The 26,967-nt window shown below is 43.0% G+C and overlaps 2 protein-coding genes across 3 annotated transcripts; both read right to left on the bottom strand.

Moving 5' to 3' along the window:
- Positions 1–421: 421 nt before the first annotated feature.
- Positions 422–7,982, bottom strand: LOC110494705 (potassium voltage-gated channel subfamily A member 2-like). 2 transcript variants are annotated; one of them, XM_021569998.2, is made up of 2 exons: positions 7,519–7,982; positions 422–6,677 (listed from the first exon to the last, which is right to left on the bottom strand). In XM_021569998.2, exon 2 carries the CDS (start codon positions 6,537–6,539, stop codon positions 5,055–5,057), a length of 1,485 nt encoding a protein of 494 aa, XP_021425673.2. In that variant the 5' UTR covers positions 6,540–6,677; positions 7,519–7,982; the 3' UTR covers positions 422–5,054. The 2 variants fall into 2 exon arrangements, with proteins under 2 accessions (XP_021425673.2, XP_021425674.2); XM_021569999.2 differs by having other exon boundaries at positions 7,529–7,982.
- A 9,013-nt stretch (positions 7,983–16,995) lies between these two features.
- On the bottom strand, positions 16,996–26,708 carry LOC110494703 (potassium voltage-gated channel subfamily A member 3). Its single transcript, XM_021569996.2, has 3 exons — positions 24,108–26,708; positions 20,187–20,290; positions 16,996–20,002 (listed from the first exon to the last, which is right to left on the bottom strand). Exon 1 carries the CDS (start codon positions 26,590–26,592, stop codon positions 25,042–25,044), a length of 1,551 nt encoding a protein of 516 aa, XP_021425671.2. The 5' UTR covers positions 26,593–26,708; the 3' UTR covers positions 16,996–20,002; positions 20,187–20,290; positions 24,108–25,041.
- Positions 26,709–26,967: the final 259 nt, after the last annotated feature.

The raw sequence follows: 26,967 nt of genomic DNA, 5'->3' as shown, positions 1-26,967 counted from the left end.
TGGTAATGATCAACAACAAACTTGAAAGAGCTGAACACTTAAAAAAATGACAATGTGCAAATATTGTACAATCCAGGTGTGCAAAGCTCTTAGAGACTTACCCAGAAATATTCACAGCTGTGTTTGGTGCCAAAGTTGATTCTAACATGTATTGACTCAGGGGTGTATATTATATATTTCTGTAATATAATTTCAATAAATATGCACAATTTCTAAAAACCTCTTTTCACTTTGTCATTATGGGGTACTATGTGTAGATGAGGGATGAAATGTATATATTTTTTTGTATATTTACAATTAAGGACAATGTGGAATAAGTCAAGGGGTATGATTACTTTCTGAATGCACTGTATCTAATTTACCACCATGTATGGATAAGGGGAAAAAGGCCTTTCACACAGTAAAAACACACAAAACACAGTTTGGTTGAATGATTATTTTCTTCGTTATTTATATGACTTTGTTATCATGGTTATGGTCATTTTGAAGGATTATATGCATTTTAGTTTGACACGTTTTTCTTGTCTACAGATTGTCTTTTTGCTCCTGTAGTGTGCAGATCACACTCATTTAAATCCACACTTCACTTAGCATTATAGTACATTGTCCATTTTTTGGGGGCTCCATAATCCATTGTTGTTATGTACGGTATTTTCCTCACATTTCTTTTCATAGAAAAAAAATCTGATCCATTGTACCAAAGTTGACAGTTACAGTCAGGGTAGGCCAGTGTTGAAGGTGAAGGCGCTATACTGTACCAGACATACTGTAGCTGTGTTTCTACGGTGTCATTCACTTTCAGACCACAGAAACACACTCTCTTGTTCTGACATACACATGCATAAACAGTCGATTGAATAGCTACTACTTGTGTAGCTACTTGAACGTCTACTTTGTTGGTGATGTAAACCATACAGTGCAGTACAAAGCTTTCACTGTGACCCAAATGAAATCAATTACAGATAAAAAGGAAAATCAAACTGCTTTTTCACTCAGAGTGTTTATGCTGTATTTTCAGGACAGGTCAGGTGTGGTTTTACACTCATATTCAATGACAATGTTGGCGAGACGAACAGCTTGCGGGATGGATTCACTTTCAGCCCAGTTACTTATGACCTCCAATTCAGCATTTTTTTTTTAACACACAGTGCAGTTTTCCTTTATTTTTATTGATTGAATTAATTGGGGCCTGTGCTTCGCTGTAAAAGTGGAGGGGCACTCACCATCGCTTACAATACTCAAATTCAAACCAACCCAGAATCTGCAGAGAAACAAAAACACAATTCTGAAACTGCTCTACTTTTCTGTATTTCTGTGTTTTCCCATATTCATGGTTTGTTTGAACCTTGTGTTTATATTTCCAATCAACAGTTCATCTCTGCATAGACTTTTGAGAGCATTTTCTGTTGGGAATCCTTCTGACTGTGCTTTAGCTGGTGAAACCCTCTGTACACTTTGAGTTGTGACGGTCTCCTAATGATTACTATAAAGCAAAAGATACATTTGCGATTTTTGCGACACTCCATTTTGGGAATATATAAACATTTCACATAGTAATTCTGCACATTGATAAAAATGGGTATACTCCATATATGGTTGTGCTCAGAGCATCTAGTAAATAAACTGTTGATACTCAACTACAATGTTTCTATTTTGATATGTTGCTAAATTTGAGTGTGTGTTGAATCAGAGTGTGCCCAATTCAAACAAAATAGGTAAGCATGCTATCTCATGATGTGTTTTGGGAAGATCTGTCCATTGAAAAAAGCAAATAGAAAAATTATTTAAAAAAATACAAAGCATTTGCATGCATAGACTATGACTTGTTTTGGTCATACTGTGAGCAGTTTTGTCTTACTATGCACACATGCATGAATGGCTGTCACTTTAATGCAGCTGTACAACCAAGCTAAGATTCTGACATTCAGAGGTGGGCTCTACATGCACACACTTACACACACACAGACGCACGCACGCACGCACGCACGCACGCACGCACGCACGCACGCACGCACGCACGCACACACACACACACACACACACACACACACACACACACACACACACACACACACACATACACACACACACACACACACACACACACACACACACACACCACATAATGGTGTACCTATCCACATCATGCACTGTTGATGTATATGATGTGTGTTTTGGACAGCGTGGTGCATTGGTATTAGATGAGAAGTGTTACTGCTAGAATAAGGGTGAACATAATAACATCATGTTAGAGTATTGGAAGCATCAATAAGCAGGGTTCCAGACCCAGATTATTTTTCAATTCAAGTTCCTTTCCAACACATTTTATCTCTCCAAAATAAGTAGCGATTGCAGTTGCACAAGGTACTGCCAATTGAAGACACAAGAGAGGAAAGGAACATGGTGAAGACAGAGGGAGGGACCGGGAGCTAAGAACCTCACCTCTGTCCATCTAGCGTGAATAAACATTGCGGCAATGGTGGCAGACATTTAGGCCTAAAACGTAAATGAGAAGACAGACCAGACACATTAGAGTCAAAGCTAACATCCTTGTGGCTATGCTAACCAATATTGACCAAAAGGTAAATTAGACGCAATCCATTTCACCATTTTGTTAGCACTGGTTAAACATCCTCAGCTTTGCTAGTACTCTCCTGTGTCCTGAAGTTCACTATGAAAAGATATAGAAAGACGGGCGACTCAGCAATGTCGTGAGAGACCTAGAACTCTGTAGTTCAGAGTTGCTACACGGCTACATACTTCAGCCGTTGGCAATATAAACCATCTCTCCTTCGAGTATGATAATATTTAGATAATGCTCATATTTTCTTATTGAGGGATGCAACTACCATAGATATATTACTGTACCTCCACTTCTCCTGTGAACTCGCTAGTGTATTAGGCATGCATGTCTTTGGCACTCTGTCCAACAGACAGTCCCTGAAATGGGGCTACACCATCAGTGCTGAAAATAAACAAGTGTCATTGTTCATATCATAAAACAAACATAGCAACGATCTGCATATCATCAAGGATTATCGGATTAACGCTATCATCTCCATCATGGTCATCCTCATCTCTAAATCGTCAGCTGAATGTAAATTCCCCTTCTTATACGTCCCAGATTGCTTTGTTATCACAGATTAAAGTATGTAAGTAGATAATGAGATTAATATAGGTATCGTATTAAATAGTTTTCATAGGCATCTTTGATCTTCAATTCATGCTTCTAGGAATGTATTGAGGTCATGCAACACTAGGAAAGCAGCATTCAGTAAGCCTACTTGTTTTAAAGGCAGTTTAGGGAGGAAACATCGTTTTATACATGTCCCTTTAGTCGTCCCAATGGTTCATCATGAAGACACAATGGACCCAGTTGAACAAGGCAGCCGTGAGTCGAGTCTGTCTGTAACTGAGATTAATGCTGCAACTACACTGTATGGGTGCTGTAATTAATTAACTAATGCATTTTACCTCAAATTACAGCACAGCTGCAATGTCGGTGGTATGTAAACACCTCTATGTTTTCAGCTCAGCGGTGTGGCAACAAGACTATGACAATGAACTCTACATGGAATGTTACATTTAGGTCAAATGTTAGGAATACAATATCCTCCAAGCTATAGGGCTGGTTTGGGGCATGGTATCCTTTCAGACACCATTGTAACCTACGTATGTTAGATAATAACCTCTCGACATCCCTTCATATGTATGATAGAAGGTTATAGAGGGCAAGACAATAAACAGTGTCTTTGGAGCAATGCTAGTTGTGTGAGTGAGAATACTCATTCAGATAAGAACTCCATGCAACAATCAACTGGCTACAGTTACTACCTACAGTACCTATCTAGCTACAGTAACAGGTTACAGTCACAACTATTTATCTATCTATATGAGTTAAGTGGTAAATAAGTAGAAATGAAAGAGGAAGAGACATTCACTTTGTCCTCAGAGCTGCAGTAAGACAGGTTCAGGTGAGTGGAGGAGGGAGGCTTGCATTGCCATGTACAGTAAACACATAAATGATGTAAGACTAGAGCAGTGAAAAGTCAAGGGCTTTTGTCAGTCATTCATCAGATACTGATGTTCCTGAAGAAAAGATGTGAAACCATTATAAAGCTTATGGAGCTGATGGATGTCCTACATCCCGTATACATTGTGAATGACTACTACAGTACCACACTCCTCGTGTGTCTCAGGCTCAGGCCATGACAGGCCTCAGCCACCAGGCAAAAACGGGTTGAATCAACGTTGTTTCCACATCACTTCAACCCAAATATTCAATGTAATGACGTCTTCAATGTAATGGAATTTCGTATTTTTTTCACCCAAATTTGAACCTAAATCCAATGACATGGTGACATGTTTTGTTGATTTCATTTTGAATACACGTTAGCTGACAACTCAACCAAATGTAAATCAAAAATAGACTGTGAACTGATGTCTATGCCCAGTGGGCAGCAACGGAGCATGTCCGCCTTATGTTCACACGTTCTGTAATCTCCAAGTAGTTCACCACAGGACGGGTTTGTTTAGTTTGCTCCAGGAAGCAGCATTTTGTAGCACGCAAACAGGAAGCAAAGTGTACCTTTGACGATGGAGGGAGACCAGGGTAGCGGCAGGTGCAGGGGGGCTGAAGCAGGATTGGTGGTGGGGTTATTCTGGAAGCGATAAATCACCTTTTTTAGCTACATTTCTCCTCTTTTTTGTACTACCGTTGTGAGCAGGTCATTTTACTATTGGAATAGTCACACTGACAAAGCCAACTCCATGCAGACATCAACACGCAGAATTGTGATTATAAGATTTAAAGTCTGACAGAAGGTCAGTATGAGGGCAAGGTGTGAGGTGCTAACAGTGGGAGTTAGCAGTGGGAGTTAGGGGAGGAGTGAGCACATAGTTTCTGGTGTTTTTCATCATAAAGAAATGATGAGTACAGTTATACGTCCTGAATCTATTGCCTTGAGATTCCAGCAGCACATGTGAAATGGGAGGCTACACACCTGCCCCATCCTTTGACCTCTCAACCTCACTGAGAGGACAATGCCAGCTGGCTACACATCTGTGAGCATTTTGGTGATGTTGACATAGTTTGTGTTGGCCAGCGTAGTGCAGTTGGCCTGAGTCTTGAGGTTCTCTTCTGGGAGGTCCTCAATACTGTTGTTCACCCCTTCCTGGATCTCCATGTAGTCTGATTTACTGATGGTGGAGCCGCTCCGGCTCTTCTTCAGCTCTTCATTCGAGTCCTCTTTGGCGACTGGGCCTAGGCACTGAGCCTGCTCCTCGCCCTCCGTCTCACGGTGATAGAAGTAGTTGAAGTTGGAAACGATGACAGGCACGGGCAAGGCAATTGTCAGCACACCTGCAATGGCGCAGAGGGAGCCCACAATCTTGCCACCAATGGTGGTCGGGACCATGTCGCCATAACCTACTGTCGTCATGGAGACAACAGCCCACCAGAAGGCGTCAGGGATGCTTTCAAACTGTGACTCGGGCTCATCAGCTTCCGCAAAGTAGACGGCACTGGAGAACAGTATGACTCCAATAAAGAGGAAGAAGATCAGCAGACCCAGCTCCCTCATACTAGCCTTCAGGGTCTGGCCCAGGATCTGAAGTCCCTTGGAGTGTCGTGACAGCTTGAAGATTCGGAAGACTCGCACTAGACGGATGACCCTGAGAATAGCCAGGGACATGGCTTGCTGACCGGCCTGGCCATCCTCTGGTTTCTCAGCCAGCTCTGTGGCCAGTGTGATGAAGTAGGGGATAATGGCAACAACGTCAATGATGTTCATGACGTTACCAAAGAAGCCTGATTTGCTGGGGCAGGCAAAGAGGCGCACCAGGAACTCAAATGAGAACCAGATGATGCAGAGTGTCTCCAGGATGAAGAATGGATCAGTGAAGTAGGTGGACGTGAAGTAGATTGTGGTGTTGGTGTTGGTGTCAAAGACACTGTGCGGTTCGTCGTCGTCGTTGCGGAAGATGGGCAGGGTTTCCAGACAGAAGCTTACGATAGAGATGAGGATGACCATGACGGAGATGATAGCGATAATCCTAGCGGGTCCTGAGCTCTCTGGGTACTCAAACAGCAGCCACACTTGTCTCTGAAACTCATTGTCAGGAAGGGGCCTCTCTTCCTCCTTGACGAAACCCTCATCCTCTCTGAACAGCTCAATGGCTTCATCCCCCAACTCATAGAAACGTATCTCCTCTGAGAAAATATCAAGGGTCACATTGGCCGGCCGCCGTAGCCTCCCTCCTGACTGGTAAAAATAGAGAATGGCATCGAAGCTGGTTCGGCTGCGGTCGAAGAAGTACTCGTTTCTCAGTGGGTCGAAGTAGCGCATCCTCTTTTTGGGGTCCCCCAGCAGAGTATCGGGGAACTGGGAGAGGGTTTTAAGCTGTGTCTCAAAACGCAGCCCAGAGATGTTGATGACCACTCTCTCGCAGCACTCATGGTCAGCGTCAGGGTCGTACTCAGCCGGGTTCCCCGGGTGTGCTGCCGCCTCATCAGAGGGGTCACCAGTGGCTACAGTCATTCTGCGGGGGGAGCAGGCGCCTGCACTTTTCAGTGGGGCTGGGCCCTGCAGCCTGGAAACTGTAGGGAGGGGGATGGAGGAGAGGGAGGGGGTTCAATGCCGTAAAGACCGGTTGGCTCACCTCATGGATGGATCTGTCTGGAAGGGACAGAGACCAGAGATAATTTAAATAATATAACATAAGCAATTCATTTGATAGCATTTGTGTTATTCTGTCTGTCTGTCCTCTCAAGCCATATATTATACTGTAATGAAACAATGGCATAAAAGTTACAAAAATGTACTTCTGTAGGCTACAACCAAAGTATTCAGCTTTCTAAAACATACATAAACTACTCTAAATGTGGAAAAACGTAGTGTATGCCCAGAGCTCAATGATCCAACTAGTTTCCAACTAGCATAGATATAGTTTATGAATCGGGGCATGAGCTCCTTTTAATCTGCTGCAATGGATAATATCCATTCACCTGCAGTGAAATCATGCATGAACGTACCTTTGCAATATAGGAACCAAATCTATACAGATTGCCCCTTCTCTAGTTTATAATATAAAACCAATAACTGAATAGTGAAAAAAGTATGCACTCTTTTTTTCTGTTCCAAGAAGCCCTCAATGTCACTTTTTCATCATTCACTTTTAAGGTACTTTTGTTGGAGCATTTTAAACAGGTCTCAAATGGTGACTGTCTCTGAAATATTCAAAAACATCTATAAATTATTAACCAGCTGTAGGAAAAACGTTTCAAGAGAAAAATATTCTGTCTCTGCCCTCTACACCATCTCTTGCATCTTCCATAAAAGAGGCATAGTTGTGTTAAGCGCTATTCAGTTGATAAATACTCAGAAGCTAATAATAATACGGGCTATTTTGTTCAATGGTCATCTACTGTCTCCCCTTCACTGCAGAGGTCGAGTTGACTTTTCTGAATGAAAGCCGTGTAGGTTATAGCAGACGTCTTCAACACCATAGGCTACATACCAGCATTCACCTTGTTGAAAACGGGGTGTTAGTTGCTGTTCCCATTGGTCACTTGGTATTAGGGAGTAAATAGCCAGTGGCCAACAATCCCTCCGGTGCTAATCCCTCCGGTGATTTAGATCCTGAGAAGAAGAAACGAATCTATTTCCTATTCGGGACCGTTAATAATACGATCATCATGTTGTCTGCAGCATCACCACTCACGCGCACCGGCGTTGGAGAGGTACAGAATGCGGGTGTGTCCTCGCCTCCCCCTCCCCGTCTTCGTTCCTCGCTCAGGTTGTCGTAGGATGGCGATTGACACAAAAAAAAGGAGGGGATAGGGTTCCGACGTGGAGGAATGGTACTTCTGGTAAAAGCCAAAGGTGCTAAGATCGGCAGAATTCTATGCATCCAGTGTCCTTAGCCGCTATGACGTTGCCCGCATCAGACAGCCGCAAAGGTAACTGTCCTCATATGGTGCTCAGTGGCAACATCTGCAAAAATAAAAGCAAGCAGGGGAGGTGGCGGGGAGGCGTATTACAACGTGTGATATTACAAAAAAAAAGTAAATTAGTAGGCCCACAAGATGCAGACGAACACAGAGATGGGTAGTGGGTTAGACTAACGGGTTAACATTGTGCTGATGGATAACGTTTAAGTTACCAGGCAGGAAAAAAATAATATGCTGCAATCATGATTCGTCACAATAACCCTAGTCAACTACATGTGTCGTATTAAAAGGTAATCCTGACAAATAAATTAAAAGTAATGCGTGGGCTAATTGACAAATGCTCAATAAAAAAATCACATTATTTTCTCCATAATTTATTACAGTATATATAATACAACAGTTTGTAAAACGCAGAATGCTGACAGAAATGCTCATGCAAGGGGATATGTCTGTGGTTGTCTGCAGTTTAATGAATAGAGAGGATTCAAGCCATGCAGCCTCCTCATACATTGTAAAGAGAACAGAATCTTCCGACATTGACTTGAAATGACATGCATGAAGAATCACCCTGGACTGAGAGACAGATTATGCAATTCCTCAGTGTCAGATCCCGAAACATTGGCATCTGCATCACTTTCTCTGTTCTCTGCTTTGTTGGGGGTAGGCATGCTTTAATTACCCTAGGTCTCAGTCCTTCTAATGATCAGTACAGCCATTAGCCTGGTGGAGCCGTATCTACAAAGCTTAGTCAAACCTGCAGTCGGGCACTGCTATGCATACAAAGAGACAGGGGATGGAGAATGGGCGAGAAAACGCGCTCTCTCCACCCGCGCTGTGTAGCCTACCACTACTCACCTTATCTGCAGCGAAGGATATTTAAAGGGAACGCATCTTTTTTATTTAACTAGGCAAGTCAGTTAAGAACAAATTCTTATTTACAATGATGGCCTACCGGGGAACAGTGGGTTAACTGACTTGTTTAAGGGCAGAATGACAGATTTTACCTTATCAGCTCGGGGATTTGATCCAGCAACCTAACCTTTCAGTTACTGGCGCAACGCTCTAACCACTAGGCTACCTGCCGCCCAGTCTAGGCCTTTATTAATAGCTAATAATTGTATATTCATGTGAAATGTAAGCTATCATTCACTATGAACGACCCAGTTAACAGTGTTATTAACTATGTAGCTGTGTAACTTACAACTTTAATAATGCAGTCACACTGTAGGCTGCTATTTTGTTATCTGACATAGGCCTAATGTCATGCATAACTTCAAAGTGCTTCGGCTATTAAAGTGATCCCCCGAAATTCTTATGTCAAATCAAATCAAATGTATTTATAAAGCCCTTGTTACATCAGCTGATAACTCAAAGTGCTGTACAGAAACCCAGCCTAAAACCCCAAACAGCAAGCAATGCAGGTGTTGAAGCACGTTGACTAGGAAAAACTCCCTAGAAAGGCCAAAACCTAGGAAGAAACCTAGAGAGGAACCAGGCTTTGAGGGGTGGCCAGTCCTCTTCTGGCTGTGCCTGGTGGAGATTATAATAGAACATGGCCAAGATGTTCAAATGTTCATAAATGACCAGCACGGTCAAATAATAGGTCTGGGACAGGTAGCACGTCCAGTGAACAGGTCAGGATTCCATAGCCGCAGGCAGAACAGTTGAAACTGGAGCAGCAGCACGGCCAGGTGGACTGGGGACAGCAAGGAGTCATCATGCCAGGTAGTCCTGAGGCATGGTCCTAGGGCTCAGGTCCTCCGAGAGAGAGAAAGAAAGAGAAAAAGAGAGAATTAGAGAGAGCATACTTAAATTCACACAGGACACCAGATAAGACAGGAGAAGTACTCCAGATACAACAAACTGACCCTAGCCCCCCAACACATAAACTGCTGCAGCATAAATACTGGAGGCTAAGATGATGATGATAACCCCGGACAGGGCCAAACAGGAAGGATATAACCCCACCCACTTTGCCAAAGCACAGCCCCCACACCACTAGAGGGATATCTTCAACCACCAATTTACCATCCTGAGACAAGGCCGAGTATAGCCCACAAAGATCTCCGCCACGGCACAACCCAAGAGGGGGCACCAACCCAATTATGTCATATGAAACTGTGACACTTTCCAAACATGAGGGAGATAACTAGAGGAGTGGTTTCATAATTGTTGGACAATTTCTAAATGTCAATGACACAGCAGCTTAGAGTTTTGTTCGGTTCTGCATCCTCATATTGTCATCAATAGGGGCATCCAAAAAATATTTCTTACATTTTAAAAGACATACAGTTTTACTAATTTAAGGAAAGACTGCTACTGTACATGTAATATGAGCTACGATTCAGTTAAATAATACAAAATAAAAAAAGATTCTCATCTGGGGTGATTCTCCAGTCATCAGAAGGCAGTTAACATGTATGGCCACAGCTTAAACAGGCAGAAAACAACACAGACACCCTTCCTCTCACCAGTCACAACATTGCATCACTCACAGACCCAGTCACTGTGAAGGACTCCCACTAACAGGACACTATACTTTGACTCACTGTGCAAGGATTTAATCAGGGACTTGTAGATACCTTTAATAGGATTTCTTATGAAATAATGAGTTACATGGCAAATGTTTGGAAATGGTTTTGTCACTCTACATGTCTTTAGTTTTCCTTTAGAGAGAGTGCAGAGAGTTTGTCTTTAGTTTTCCTTTAGAGAGAGTGCAGGGAGTTTGTCTTTATTTTTCCTTTAGAGAGAGTGCAGGGAGTTTGTCTTTATTTTTCCTTTAGAGAGAGTGCAGGGAGTTTGTCTTTAGTTTTCCTTTAGAGAGAGTTTGTCTTTAGTTTTCCTTTAGAGAGAGTGCAGAGAGTTTGTCTTTAGTTTTCCTTTAGAGAGAGTGCAGGGAGTTTGTCTTTAGTTTTCCTTTAGAAAGAATGCAGAGAGTTTGTCTTTAGTTTTCCTTTAGAGAGAGTGCAGGGAGTTTGTCTTTAGTTTTCCTTTAGAGAGAGTGCAGAGAGTTTCACAGCCTGGTAAACTCTCTGACTCTGGTACTGCCCCATTTGGATGATGACTCATAGAAAGTTATAGTCTGCTTTCTTACACCATTCACAGCTCACAAATACACTTTACATGATGTCAAGTGAAAAGTGAATGAAAGCTGCCTACATTACTTGAAACATTGTGATCTTCTGTAGGTGGTATAAGTCATTTGTAGGTGGCATTGAGCATTGTTATTGTGTGACTTTGAGAGTTAATAAACGTCAAGAGCGATACCAAAATACAATTGAATTATGTTTGTTCATATTTTACAAAACAATTAATGATGCAGAAGGGGGAGGGGATCAATAGTGAATGCCATTCTGGCCAAAAGGAGCAATGAGAGAAAGTGCAAGGAGAGCAGTAATGACCTGAATGACCTGCTGTGTCAAAGGTTGGGAATCCCCTGCAAGAGGAGGAGGAGGAGGTGGAGGTATAGGGGAAGGAGCAAGCTGGTGATTTGTGTGAGACTTGGCTTCATCAAGGTTACTACTGGCAGCAGCCCCTATAGTAGGAGAGGGACTGTCAAGGCTGCCCCTGCAGCCCTGTAATGTCTGCCACACATGCGTACACCTTTTCCACTGTCCCTTAATGGATTTCCCAGGTTCCCCCTGACAGCACAGACATTATTTATGAGCTAGGGGCCTGTTACAAAGCCTGTTAATGCAGTCTCATGAAGCTCAGTTCACGTTGCATTAGCTGTCTACCCACTGGGCACACACTGGTTGAATCAACATTGTTTCCACATAATTTCAACCAACAAGGACTAGACATTGAATTGACTTCTGTGCCCAGTGGGTACTTAAATTAAATGTGAAGGCCCTAGTGCTCTAAGTCAGGGGTGTCAAACATATGGGCCGAGGGGGTCCAATCTTGCCCGGGGTGGTTTGAGTAAAAAATAAAACAATAATAATAATAATATATGCATTTTTTTTTTACAATATTTTGTTTTGGGGTGGGGACGATCTCAATATACTTTAAAACTACAAAAACTAAATTGAAACAGTGTAGAAATAGTAATGCACCTACATTCATATCGTTTCTATCAGGAATCGAGGTAAGACCCAGACTGCAGACTGTCTAAGTAACATTGTTTATTGTAGCAACAGGGGCAGGCAAAGACAGGTCAAGGCAGGCAGGGGTCGAATATCCAGGGTTAGGCAAAGGTACAGGACGGCCGGCAGGCTCAGGGTCATGCAGAGATGTCAGGCGGGTGGGCAGGTACAGGGTCAGGACAGGCAAAGGTCAAAACCGGGAGGACTAGCAAAGAGAGGCTGGGAAACGATAGGAGCTGACAGGAAAAACGCTGGTCAGTTTGAATGAACAAGACAAACTGGCAACAAACATACAGAGAACACAGGTATAAATACACAGGGGAATAATTGGGAAGATGAGCAGCACCTGGAGGGGGGTGGAGACAAGCACAAGGACAGGTGAAACAGATCAGGGCGTGACAGTTTCTTGTTAAGTTTAGGCATTAACTCAGCATTTTTAAGGCTAGGTTTAAGTTTAGGCATTAACACCAAATTCTTTAAGGTTAGACATTAACTCTGAATGGTTAAGATAAGGGTAAAGGTTTGGGATTGGCTTAAAACAAAAATATAAAACAACTTTCTGTCACTGGAATTGAAAATACAAGCTTTTGAACCAGATGCAGATGCTCACTCCCATCCGACAACCATCCACAATGCCCTAGCAAAACTGAAACCTACTTGAAAGTAACAGTGCTCACGCCCTCAGACATGGATGGACATCGAACACTGAATTGTATCATGGGTGACCTGCCTGGTTTCTTGACTGTGTCCAACTCGCAGGGAGCATAATGGGTAGGGGACAAGTTTTGCTAATTTTTGACAGCAAGGAAATATAACACCTTTTCATTGCGGCCCTCCAGGCCACGTTGAAAACCTAATGCAACCCCCGGGCAAAATGAGTTTGGTGTGCGTTTCAATCAGGTGGTGGTAGGGGAGAAGGCTAAGGGGTGACGACAATGAATGGCATCTGAGGGGTATGGATTGAGTGTCACTCCACACCCGTCCACTTCTCCTGATCAGTCAATACCACCAGGCCATATGAAGGAGAGCTGAGAAAAGCACCTTGATGAGTGGTGAAACTAAGGCTTTGTATCTTATGGGCTCCTTTTCTTAGATAATGTCTGGTAGCTCAACCCATTTTTCAGACCTTTGTTCCATTGACATATAGTGCTGTGGTACGGCAGTACAGTATACGGTGCAGTTAATGGCTTTGGTTCAGTATCAACTCGTTTGTTCTTGATGCATCTGTTCCCTGTCATTTACATACAGCTTGTGTTAGCATAATTAGACTTATTGAATATGCAGTACAAGTTTGTCTCTCTCACCCTGAGTAGCGTTGCAATTCTCTGGAGGGCAGTCTATTTGTGTGGAGGGTAGCAGAGAGCAGGGAGCTGTGTGTTCCAGGCAGAGGACTATTGACACTGCAATGCACCATCGCACGCTTGATAGCCTCTTGTTATAAGACGGCGCCTCATCACTGCCCACTCTGAGCAGCTTAACAGCACACACACACAATCTATACACGCTATACATGCTTACACACAATCTATACACGCTGTACATGCTTACACACACACACACACACACACGTCAGATCACCATTTTGGCCTGTATAAATAATCAATGAACATTACTGTCCATAATTCAAAGTGAGAATCACAGTAACTGGTTAATGAAGTACTAAATACATACCTTAAAATGCTTACATTTACAATGACACAAGGACAATGGTGATTCAAAGAGGGATTCAAGGACACCTTCATTCAAAGAAATACCAACTTCTTTGACATAAATAGCTTTTCAGGTAGAGCATTCAGTAAGAACCCAGTTGTCAGAAGGTGAGTGTAGCTGGTGCATGAAGTCAGGCGCAGGAGAGCAAAATGAGTGAGCAACGTACTTTACTCAAAATAAAGGCACAAGGTGAACAAATACACTTGACCAATAACCAACGGTAAATATTACACACAGGGTAAACACAGCACCCGTCGAAAAACCATCATGACCGAACTGAACATAGAAATAATCACGCACAACAAACATGGGGGAAACAGAGGGTTAAATACATGAACATGTCATTGGATAATGAAAACCAGGTGTGTAGAAAATAAAGACAAAACCAATGGAAAATTGAAAGATGGATCAGCGATGGCTAGAAGACCGGTGACCGAACAAGGGGTGGGGACCGACCTCAGCGGAAGTCGTGACACCAGTGGAGAGTGGAGAGGGGCAGATTATATCTATTATATATTATGCATTTCCCTGCATTTGTTAAATGTTGCATAAAAATGCATTTTCTTGCTGCTGGATAAGATTATGTCATTTCCTCCTGTGAACGATAACTACATTAGAGTTAAAATACATTAATTAGTGTTACAATACCCTCATTAGAGTTACAATACCCTCATTATAGTTAAAATACATTCATTAGTGTTACAATACCCTCATTAGTGTTAAAATACATTCATTAGTGTTACAATACCCTCATTAGAGTTACAATATGCTAATATTTTGTTACAATACCCTCACTAGAGATACAATGCCCTCATTAGACATACACTACCCTCATTAGTGTTACAATACCCTCATTAGTGTTACAATACCCTCATTAGTGTTACAATGCCCTCATTAGTGTTAAACTACCCTCATTAGTGTTACACTACCCTCATTAGTGTTACAATACCCTCATTAGTGTTACAATACCCTCATTAGTGTTACAATACCCACATTAGCGTTACAATACCTTCATTAGAGTTACAGTACCCTCATTAGAGTTGCAATACCCTCATTAGTGTCCGTCCATCTTGTAAATCTTCATTCGTTCTAATGGACAGGGACTGATATGACCTTCCGGTATACCCTCAACAGATAAGATCAACATCCTTTTCCTTAGGACAGCTGGCGATTGTGCACCCCAAAGCAGAACGTTTTTACAATACATTTTCAATGAGACTGAATTCATCTTCCTCCCCTTGGGATATCAGTCATTTCAACATCATTGTGTTGGACAGAGAGAGACTATTACTGGGCAGTATCTTGTGGTCCCATGAGGAGTGCAGCTAGGGGACGTGCTATACATACCATACAGGATACTGAAGGAAAGCAAGGTAGCCTGAGCCTATGCATACTGTAGAGTGCTACTAGACATGCGGCGCTGGTAATGTAGACATCCTAGGTGAACTGACTCCTCAAAAAGACCCAAGGTTATGTACTGTAATACTCAGACATTTTAGAAATACCCTCTGGTCTGTCCTTCTCTGTGTCCTTGTGTGGTATGTACCTCGTCTCTTCATAGACTGTCCATACTTTCTACACACACTAATATAGAAATATTTATATTCTGGACAGTGACATGGCTCGTTTCTTTTTTTCTCTTTTTTTTAGGGGGGGGGGGGGGGGTGCATTATGTGTGCATTGTTTTGTGTTGCTAGGTATTACTGCAATGTTGGAGCTAGAAACACAAGCACTCCGCTGTACCTGTGATAATATCTGCAAATATGTATACGTGACCAATAAACTTTGATTTGGTGTAGGGTGCGAGGACAGGAGGGTGAGATCCAGAGCGGGCCAGTCATACTGCAGCCTGGACCACGTACAACCACAGCAGTGAGCGCAGCATGAAGAGAGAGAGCACGGAGCAGACGCTGGAGCAGAGCCAGGACACCAGGAGAAAGAAGCACAAGGGCATTCATATCACTGCAGCAGCAGCCTCCCTCGCGGCCTGACTAGTTCACCTCAGATAGACAGAGGGGCACACATACACCACTATAGACCAATATGCTCCCAGTACGGACAGGTTGTATTAAAAATTATGTATTTTATCCAGCAGAATTTGGAAAGATCAAAGGTTACAGTCCATTCCAATGTGACATTTGACTGAAAGGCCAAATCCAAAGCATTAGCATTTCTGACAACCACGCAAACAGTGAACAAATTATGACACCAACCAGTATCCTAACCTTTTGTTGCAGGGAACCATTTTCTATGAGCTCATGTGAGTTTATTTTGGCTCTGCTGCACTGCATGACTCAGGCCCTTCAGACTGTCTGCTTCCTCCAGTCAGTGAGAAGCAAGGTTGAGTCAGTGCTACTGATAAAATGTAGGATCTTAATTTGACCCGTATTGTCTCAGCAAAATAATCCTGGATTTGAACATTTAGTCCATACGGTTGCTTGATCGATGGTTAGGTCTATTAGCTGGTCGAAGTGAGGCTCCATGAAAAGTGGAATACTGTTAATATATGGCAAGCCTGTGCGTTAGTGTGAGTTTTCAGTGAATTTATGTAAATCACGAAGCTCCTCTGCATTTCCTGCTGTGCAGAAAGAATTCTCAGCAACAAAAGAGTGATCAAATTGAGATCCTACATTTGTACAGGGGATTCCCTGTGTGCCATGAGGGAACTTAAATGTGTGTTGCTGGGGCCTGGGCCAGAAACAACTGGCTATCCCTTACCTCTTAGCCCCTAACCCTTGACCCCTTGGGATTATTTGGATGTGAATAGTTATTCTCTGTGTGGTTGTTTCTGCAGTACTGTAGGTTTTTGTCCCAATTTAGTGCCATCACACCTGATTCACTAAATAACCAATTGATCTTTCACACCTTGAGTAACTGAAACAGGTGTTTCACACCAGATTAAATTATGACTGTTAAATTATAACGGTTTTAGTAACATGATTATATACTGTACAGCCAGTGTGTTTAATAACACTATTGTTGTTACATCCAAACCTGAAATGCCTCTGCCATTGGACAGTGTTGTGCTTAGTCTTATATTGTTGCTATGGTGACTGCCCCTAGGGTTTCATCAAGCAGAAGTAGGAGGCTCTGTGATCACTCCTGGAGAGTCTCTCTCTCCTCTGGGATGTTAGAGGTAAAGTCAAAGCACAGTGACACAGGACTTTGCATGTCCTTCAAGAGGTCGAGGCATTCTACAGTGTCCTCTAAAGTACTAAAACATTCAGTTCAATGAAAAAGGCTTTGTAATACCTTAAAGCTTTGCTAGACTTTATTGATAGGTAGAAATTACAACACATTCAGAAAGGTCAAGACGACAACACAGTTCTGCAACTGTGTAATTTATACTTGTTAATGAAAGTTATACAAGTATTTTTTCCCCTCTTAATAATAAATTAATGTATTAATACATTTTCTGTGAATATCTCTGGTATCCTTGGTCTCATTCGAGCTTCTTAGACTGATCGGATAGCGGATCATCTTTACACATACGGCCAAAGAGCAGGACAGTAGAAATGAAACACTTTAGAGTAAAACCCTTTCTTTAATAACTGGCTTGGTATTTATATCCCTTGGGAGAAAAGGACATGTGTACAATACCATGATATGGTTTGTGGGCCTTCCTTAGTCTTGACTCAAAGTGTTGAACGAACGGTGAGTCATGTTCCAGAAGAGTGAAATATCCCCCAGTCTGCCATTAGACGTCCTCTGAGGAGTAGATGGATGGTTTTCCATTTGTATCGAGTAATAATAGTAATATGTCTGAAGCATACTATATTTCTGTCCGCAGCACTATAGCTTTTTATAAATGTTTTAGGGCTAAGACAGGAAGTGTTACAGATATACACAATCACCAGTACAGTTGGTAAAGTTAGTAGTACTATAAATGAACTCTCTCTCTCCCCAGAATGCATTGCATGTCAGCTCCATTCCCTGTATCATTATAGCTTGCTGCTACAGATTCACTCCTTTCATGTGGCGGATGTCTGCCTGAGAGTAGAGGGGGATGCCTGGGGTCTCCTTGCCTCCTCTGGATGAGCATCTCACACACACACACACACACACACACACACACACACACACACACACACACACACACACACAATGGTGTACCTATCCACATCATGCATTGTTGATGCATATGATGTGTGTTTTGGACAGCGTGGTGCATTGGTACACACACACACGTCTGCTTACAACGAGAGCACCTACCGAGCCACAGAGAAGACCAGCCCACTGTGAGAGGCTGACAACACAGAGGGGCTTGGCTTCCTTAAGGGCAGCTAATCCATGATATGTGTGTGTGTGTTCTTCCTCCAACACAGTGGAAACAGAGAGAGTGCCTCTCCTGAGAAGGGTCTCTCAGCACTCTGATGCCGAGGCTGATGCCGAGGGTTCCAGAGTGCAGTCAAGCCAGGCGTACTGTACCAGCTGAGACGATCTACATTTTACAGCTGGGCATCGCTCAAACGTACATATATACTGTCTGTACCAATGTTCACATTCAGACATACATACTATCACACACTTTTCCAGTCACACACACACACACGTAATGTACAGTATGTACAGCAATTATGTGCAGTTGACTAAATAGAAATGGAATCACATGCCTCACCTAATGTATTAAACATACCATAGAAAATAATGACTTTTTTTTCCTGAGGTGCACTGAACTGAAGCTTGAGGTGTTCCACATAAGCATTCAAATTGAGCTCCACTGACAAGTGATTTATAGCTCAGGGTAACTCACAGACATGTTTTCATTTTCCCAAACATAGAAATACTGAAGTGGGGAGAAATGAAGAGTGGACCCTATTTCCAGAGAGAACAAAGACACTCAGCACTTCTGATAAGCCACCTGCAGCTGTGACGTCATGGTATTATGTTGTGTTGGGAAAAGAGGATGACAGGGGAAAGAGGAGAGAAGAGAGTGGAGGAGGAAGGGAAAGAGAGGAGGATGCAATCGTATGTGTGTGCTTGTGTGTGTGTGTGATAAATACATTTCCCAAATGACATTCATTCTTCAGATAAACAATCCTAACTTGTTACACTGCAATATTTTTACTAAACAGGCAAAAGCTTACCGTGTTGATGACACATTTATGTGCTTACATTTGTCCTGGGAAAACGACAACACACCATGAATACATTGTGATGCTGAAAAAACATGATCTCAGTCCTCTACTCTACTGGGGACGGCTATAGACCAACCACAGGCCTGATGGAGACTGGGGACGGCCATGGACCAACCACAGGCCTGACGGAGGCTGGGGACGGCCATGGACCAACCGCAGGACTGATGGAGACTGGGGACGGCCATGGACCAACCGCAGGCCTGATGGGGACTGGGGACGGCCATGGACCAACCACAGGCCTGATGGGGACTGGGGACTGCCATGGACCAGCCACAGGCCTGATGGGGACTGAGGACGGCCATGGACCAACCACAGACCTGATGGAGACTGGGGACGGCCATGGACCAACCACAGGCCTGATGGAGACTGGGGACAGCCATCGACCAACCACAGGCCTGATGGGGACTGGGGATGGCCATGGACCAACCACGGGCCTGATGGGGACTGGGGACGGCCATGGACCAACCCCGGGCCTGATGGGGACTGAGGACGGCCATGGACCAACCACAGGCCTGATGGGGGCTGGGGACGGCCATGGACCAACCCCAGGCCTGATGGGGACTGGGGACGGCCATGGACCAACCATGGTCCTGATGGGGACTAGGGACGGCCATGGACCAACCACAGGCCTTATGGGGACTGGGGATGGCCATGGACCAACCACGGGCCTGATGGGGACTGGGGACGGCCATGGACCAACCACGGGCCTGATGGGGACTGGGGACGGCCATGGACCAACCACAGGCCTGTTGGGGACTGGGGTGTTATGATGGGCCACTTACACAGTATGTCTTCTTGTACTGGCATCTCTGGGATTGTATTCCAGATCTAAGACACTAGAACCAACTAGACCAAGAGAGAGCGAGAGATCAGCACAAAGTACCACACATAATCTTTTCTCTGATAGACAGTCCATGGGAGGTGTGGTGAGGTCTTAGCTGAAGGCTCTGTGTCCATGGCACCTTGCCTCTGGGGTCTCTCTCTTAGCCAGTACAGTATGTGTGGGAGATGATGGAACCATAGAGATCCTCTATATCTTGATGTATTTCAGTTGTTGCTGCGTTGAGCTGCTGGAGCTTGAGTCCATTGGTATGTGTCAGGGTAATTCTCCTCTAGGCCTGTGGAAGTAAGATGTACTTAATGTACTACATTTTTTATTTTATTTTTGTGAAGCTCAGGCAGTTTTTATGACTATGTAATATGTACAAGACAAGAAGCTCTCATGCTTTTACATATTTCAATGACATGCAGACATAATCCATCACGTAACAAAAGGAAGAATAAGAGAGAGATGTACACTACCTTTCAGGTGCATGTGTTCTACTGCAGCAGTGTTGGTTGGACGACGCTTGTTGCCAGGTTGAGAGGAGGTTATCTGATCTAGCCAAGTGAAAATATCCATCCGACTAGGGGGAAATTACATGTGATTTAGGATTGTCATAAATAATTTCATATTCTGTCATTATTAGTTTGTTCATATTTGATTACATTATGCATGTTTGATATCATAACGTGCGCTTTATACAATAAAAAAGTCCAGACATATCATAATGTTGAACATAACAAGCTTGTATCCTCCCTGTCCTACATCTGTTCTCTCACTAGAGGGCAGCACTGAACTTTGTTTTGGGCATAGACTTTTCAGAGTAGTGGTGGGTACATTTCTAAGGACATAAAAAGAGATCTGTGAAGCTAATTCTGCTTTAGCCCATTTAACTACCAATTAATTAGACTACTACGATTTTCTCCCACATTCAGCTATATCACTTTCAAATGACAAATGGTTTCTCAACTAGGATAATGTATTTTTCAGAGATAGTTAGGCCCTAACATGCGCATTTACATTTGAACTAAATCTAAATTATGCGTAACTGATTTAATGTAGGTGAATTGGGTCTGATTAGTCTTGATGGAAGGGAACGGTGCAGCGTGGCAATGATTAATCCTAACAGAGACGGAAAAGCAGAACAGCGCTGGGACACCACCCTGCGGGAGGCAGCGCTAGTGCTGTGGAAGTGACCACCCATACAGCTCCCAGCCCTGCGCGGGTGATAAACAAATCAATATTTCGTTGACATTACAGCGTGCAAGCACTGTCCTTCCCACATTTTAACTTCCAATAGACTCCTAAAGACCTCAATAATAGTACTTTAAATTAATTATTAATCAGAACAATCAGGATACTCATCTTCATTGTTGTTTTAAATTATTATTTGTCAGACATGGATAACAATCTACTAAAAAATAAAATAACATTAATAATTATACGAATATTAATAAATGCTATTCTTATTAATTGTATTTACGTGTTTATGTATATATATATATTTATTATTTACATTTGCTATGTTTTCGTTTATTATTTATTGGCCATACATTATATGCATGTTGTTGTCTGTCGCATGGGTGGTCTATGTCCAATGCCGTTTCCTATTTTTGGCATAGCCTTTGTGTTTGTTTTGAGAGGGACAGTTCACAGCCGTATGAGGAGAACAAGGGACAATAGTTTAGCTTGACGTCAGCCCCAGTTGGCATGCCAACTCAGAGAGATATTGAGCATAAGCCTCTAGTAATGACAAGGAATTGTGATGAGCGATTGCATTAAAGATAATAGATAATAAAATATAGGTATATAATAAATAGCTAAGATTTAGAATGGGCTGTTGAAAAATGGATATATTACTGCGTTTTGATGTTATGTTGATCCCGTTTTTGCATTAACACAACCCAAAACATGTTAAGTGATGTATTTATTAATTTATTGTGGCTATCATTGATTTGATGTCTTGGATATAGGCTACAGAAACAACGGGCTCCATTCTGTAACGTTTAATAATACCAGTCAAAAGTTTGGACACACCTACTCATTCAAGGGTTTTTCTTTATTTTACTATTTTCTACATTGTAGAATAATAGTAAAGACATCACAACTATGAAATAACACATATGGAGTCATGTATTATGCAAAAAAGTATTAAAGAAATCAAAATATATTTTATATTTGACTCTCTAGAGAGTCAACTCTCTAGAGACAGCAGGAGCGGTAGAGATACTCTGAATGATCTGCTATGAAAAGCCAACTGATATTTACTCCTGAGGTGCTGACCTGTTGCACCCTCGACAAACAGTGTGATTATTATTATTTGACCCTGCTGGTCATCTATAAACATTTGAACATCTTGGCCATGTTCTGTTATAATCTCCACCCGGCACAGCCAGAAGAGGACTGGCCACCCCTCATAGCCTGGTTCCTCTCTATGTTTCTTCCTAGGTTCTGGCCTTTCTAGGGAGTTTTTCCTAGCCATCATGCTTCTACGCCTGCATTGCTTTCTGTTTGGAGTTTTAGGCTGGGTTTCTGTACAGCACTTTGTGACATCAGCTGACGTAAGAAGGGCTTTATAAATACATTTGATTTAGTAAAAATAAAGAAAAACCCTTGAATGAGTAGGTGTGTTCAAACTTTTGACTGGTACTGTATATATATATAATATATATATATATATATACTGTGTCAATATATATATATACACACTTTATATATATGCACATACATACACATACAAACATGCATATATATATACACTTTGTGTCACACACACAGTATATATATACACACTTAGTATATATACACATACATATATACACTTTGTGTGTGTGTGTCACCCTGCTGTGAACAGGTCGGGGTTCCATAGCTGCAGGCAGAACAGTTGAAACTGTATATATATATATACTGTATATATACATACATACTGTGTGTGTGTGTGTGTGTGTGTGTGTATATATATATATATACACACACACACATACATATATACACACACACACACACACACACACTGAACACACATATAAAAACTCAGCAAAAAAAGAAACATCCCGTTTTCAGGACCCTGTCTTTCAAAGAAAATTCATAAAAATCAAAATATCTGCACAGATCTTTAGTGTAAAGGGTTTAAACACTGTTTCCCATGTTTGTTCATTGAACCATAAACAATTAATGAACATGCACCTGTGGAACGGTCATTAAGACACTAACAGCGTACAGACGGTAGGCAATTACGGTCAGAATTCTGAAAAACACCAAAAGAAAGATGCCCAGGGTCCTCATCTGCGTGAATGTGCCTAAGGCATGCTGCAAGGTCGCATGAGGACTGCAGATGTGGCCACGGCAATAAATTGCAATGTACGTACTGTGAGACGCCTAAGATAGCGCTACAGGGAGACAGGATGGACAGCTGATCATCCTCGCAGTGGCAAATCACGTGTAACAACACCTGCACAGGATTGGTACATCCGACCATCACACCTGGGGGACAGGTACAGGGTGGCAACAACAACTGCCCGAGTTACACCAGGAATGCACAATCCCTCCATCAGTGCTCAGACTGTCCCCAAAAGGCTGAGAGAGGCTGGACGGCGGGCTTGTTGGCCTGTTGTAAGGCAGGTCCCTACCAGACATCACCGGCAACAACGTTGCCTATGGGCACAAACCCACCGTTGCTGGACCAGACAGGACTGTCAAAAAGTGCTCTTCACTGATGAGTCGTGGTTTTGTATCACCAGGAGTGATGGTCAGATTCGCATTTATCGTCGAAGGAATGAGCGTTACACCGAGGCCTGTACTCTGGAGCGGGATCGATTTGGAGATGGAGGGTTCGTCATGGTCTGGGGTGGTATGTCACAGCATCATCGGACTGAGCTTGTTGTCATTGCAGGCAATCTCAATGCTGTGCGTTACAGAGAAGACATCCTCCTTCCTCATGTGGTACGCTTCCTGCAGGCTCATCCTGACATGACCCTCCAGCATGATAATGCCACCAGCCATACTGCTCATTCTGTGCGGGATTTCCTGCAAGACAGGAATATCAGTGTTCTACCATGGCCATCGAAGAGCCAGGATCTCAATCCCATTGAGCATGTTTGGGACCTGTTGGATCGGAAGGTGAGAGCTAGGGCCATTCCCCCCATAAATGTCTGGGAACTTGCAGGTGCCTTGGAACTTGCAGGTGCCCCCTTGTTCAGGGACACATTATTAAATGTATGTTAGTCACATGTCTGTGGAACTTGTTCAGTTGTTTAATCTTGTTATGTTCATACAAATATCTACACATGTTAAGTTTGCTGAAAATAAACACAGTTGACAGTGAGTGGACATTTCTTTTTTTGCAGATTTTTTAAATGGTTGTTTCATTAGGTCTACATGTTTATCATATTAAGACTCACGGAGGGCTCTGCTCTCTCTTTCAAGGCGGGCTGCTGATCCATCTGGAGGGTTTCTGTGAAAACGCAGAGTGATACCATGGTAACATTAACGGGGTTACCCAGGAAACTGTTGTCGTCATGGAGACTGCATCACAAGGTTCAGTGGCATCCAGGAGGCGGGACTTTGCTGTTCTTCTTTCTTCCATCCACGCCCATTATATGTAATGTGTCCATGTCTTCATCATTGTGCTCACACTATCCTCCATGATGGAAATTGTCTTGAAGTCATGTTTGTAGGAAAATAAATTCCATGTAGTCCTGACGATGTCTTTGGATGGAATTATGGCCAGATCCATGAATTACCAATAATTACTACCACTATCAATTGTGAGCTATACAATTATTCTAGCCCATTTAATTTTAATACATTAAAATTACATGGAGATATTTTATCAAAGACATTCCCGAGTCTTGGTACTTTCATTTTCTTGTTTTATTTGGTATTGGCTGTAATGCTAAAAGCCTGCTCTCGTAGGCTATGATACTTGTATGTCCATATTTCCATTACGCATAAATTGCCCATTCAAGCATAGCCTATGTTTGTCATCATCCGATGTAAGCAACATCCTACAGACATTGTAGATTATATTGTATTGCTATTCATGACAAGACTGAACACTGATAAGCCAACGAACGTTTCCCCTCAAAAAACACAACGACAACACTGTTTCGATTCGGGAATAAATATGCAACACTTACAACCTACCGAACTACCGAACATCAACACCTGTTTGGACTCAAGGACGAATTGTAAGATCACACGTTTTGCAACCTGTGTGGCACACTAGCACACTCCACCTGACAGATATGTACCGACACATCACGATTAATTTAGCTATCATAGAAAAAAATAGTAGTCGTAACTCTATATCTCCATCATATAAAATGAAAGCATTTACACGTCCGTGAATATCTTTTTGATGTTCACGCAGTTTTGGTTATTCTCATTGGTGAAGTTGGGCTGTTTATACCCACTGTTGATGCCCTCCTCTATAACCATATATTCTGACTTGCTCAGAGATGACGTGCTACGAGTCCTTTTCAGCTCCTCTGTGGCTGAGGGTAGGTGCTCGCAGCTGCTGACGTGCAAGTACTGTGCGTGCTCTTCTCCATCAGTCTCCCTATGGTAAAAGTAATTGAAGTTGGAGACAATAACCGGCACAGGGAGAGCAATAGTCAACACTCCGGCAATAGCACACAATGACCCAACAATTTTGCCCCCAATTGTCACAGGGTGCATGTCTCCGTATCCGACAGTAGTCATGGTGACCACAGCCCACCAGAACGCATCTGGGATGCTTGTGAAACTGGAGGATGGGTCATCGGCTTCGGCAAAATAAACAGCACTGGAGAAAAGGATAACTCCAATGAAAAGAAAAAATATCAGCAGTCCAAGCTCCCTCATGCTGGCCTTTAGCGTCTGCCCTAAGATCTGTAGGCCCTTAGAATGCCTGGAGAGCTTGAAGATGCGAAAGACTCGCACGAGCCTTATCACTCTGAGAATGGCTAGGGACATGGCTTGCTGACCGTTACCCTGCTTCTCAGCCAGTTCTGTCCCCAAAGTGATGAAGTAGGGAAATATGGCGACAATGTCGATTATGTTCATGATATTTTTTGAGAACGTGGATTTGCTGGGGCACGCGAAGAACCTGACCAGCAACTCAAAAGAGAACCAGATTATGCAAAGTGTTTCTATCACAAAGAAAGGGTCGGTGAATGGATTTGCGTGGTAGGAGGCCGTCCCATTGACTGTCAGTGCTAACGGGATAGGTTCCCGGTCATCTCGAAACTCAGGCAAGGTCTCTAAACAGAATATAACAATTGATATTAAAATGACAAGCACTGAGATGATAGCTATTCCCCTAGCTGGGCCAGAGCTTTCAGGGTATTCAAACAAAAGCCAAACCTGCTTTTGGAATTCATTATTGGGTAAAATGCGTTCCTCTTCTTTTATGAATCCTTCGTCCTCTCTAAATTTTTCCATAGCCTCTTCCCCGAGTTGATAAAAACTGATCTCCTCAGAGAAGATGTCAATAGGCGCGTTAACAGGTCTCCGTATGCGCCCTCTTGACTGGTAATAATAGAGAATGGCATCAAAGCTGGGTCGGTTTCTGTCGAAGAAGTACTCGTTCCTCAGTGGGTCAAAGTAACGCATTCTCTTTCTGGGGTCCCCGAGCAACGTTTTCGGAAACTGGTTGAAAGTTTTCAGTTGAGTTTCGAAGCGTAAACCTGAAATGTTGATAACCACCCTCTCGCAGCAATCGCGTCCACGCTCTCGCTCATATCGATCCACGGACAGGTGGCTCGAAAGCGCCGCTGACTCCTCCAACATGTTCTCGACTGTCATGACGCCCTTCTCCGTCTCGAAGTAACAGTGGTTCTCAACGTTGTTGCCTCTGTGTCTCACCGAGCGGGGTGAGTCGATTAGTTTAAAGTGGTCATCCATACAGGTGGTATGGAGAGGGCAGAGTGCGCCGCGCCTCCTCTAGCCAAACCCCCCATAGACGCAAAGCCGACGCTCAGGCGACGCGACTTCCCTCCCCTCTCATCATCTCCGCTCGTTGCCACTGTGAAGTGTTTCCGCCCCACGAAGCACACACTGGGGTTAATAAACACAGGTCTATTCCCGCCCACGGCGCGCATGTCTGACACACTTCCACCCAGTTGGAACTTAAACACATAGACACCAGCAGGCCCACGCCATCTCAATTTGTTTCCATTTTAGTCATTTATCAGAGTTACAGGAGGAATTAGATTGAAGTGCCTTGCTAAAGGGCACATCGACAGATTATTCACCTATTCACTTAGGATTCGAAACAAC

The sequence above is a fragment of the Oncorhynchus mykiss genome, chromosome 17 (assembly GCF_013265735.2).
Source record: "Oncorhynchus mykiss isolate Arlee chromosome 17, USDA_OmykA_1.1, whole genome shotgun sequence".
NCBI lineage: Eukaryota > Metazoa > Chordata > Actinopteri > Salmoniformes > Salmonidae > Oncorhynchus > Oncorhynchus mykiss.
The sequence above is the reverse complement of the archived record's forward strand: the minus strand, read 5'-3'. Positions and strand labels throughout refer to the sequence as shown.

Bases quoted from the DNA above. Each gene is read 5' to 3' on its own strand.
- LOC110494705 (XM_021569998.2), bottom strand. From the start codon at position 6,539: ATGACTGTAGCCACTGGTGACCCCTCTGATGAGGCGGCAGCACACCCG.
- LOC110494703 (XM_021569996.2), bottom strand. From the start codon at position 26,592: ATGGATGACCACTTTAAACTAATCGACTCACCCCGCTCGGTGAGACAC.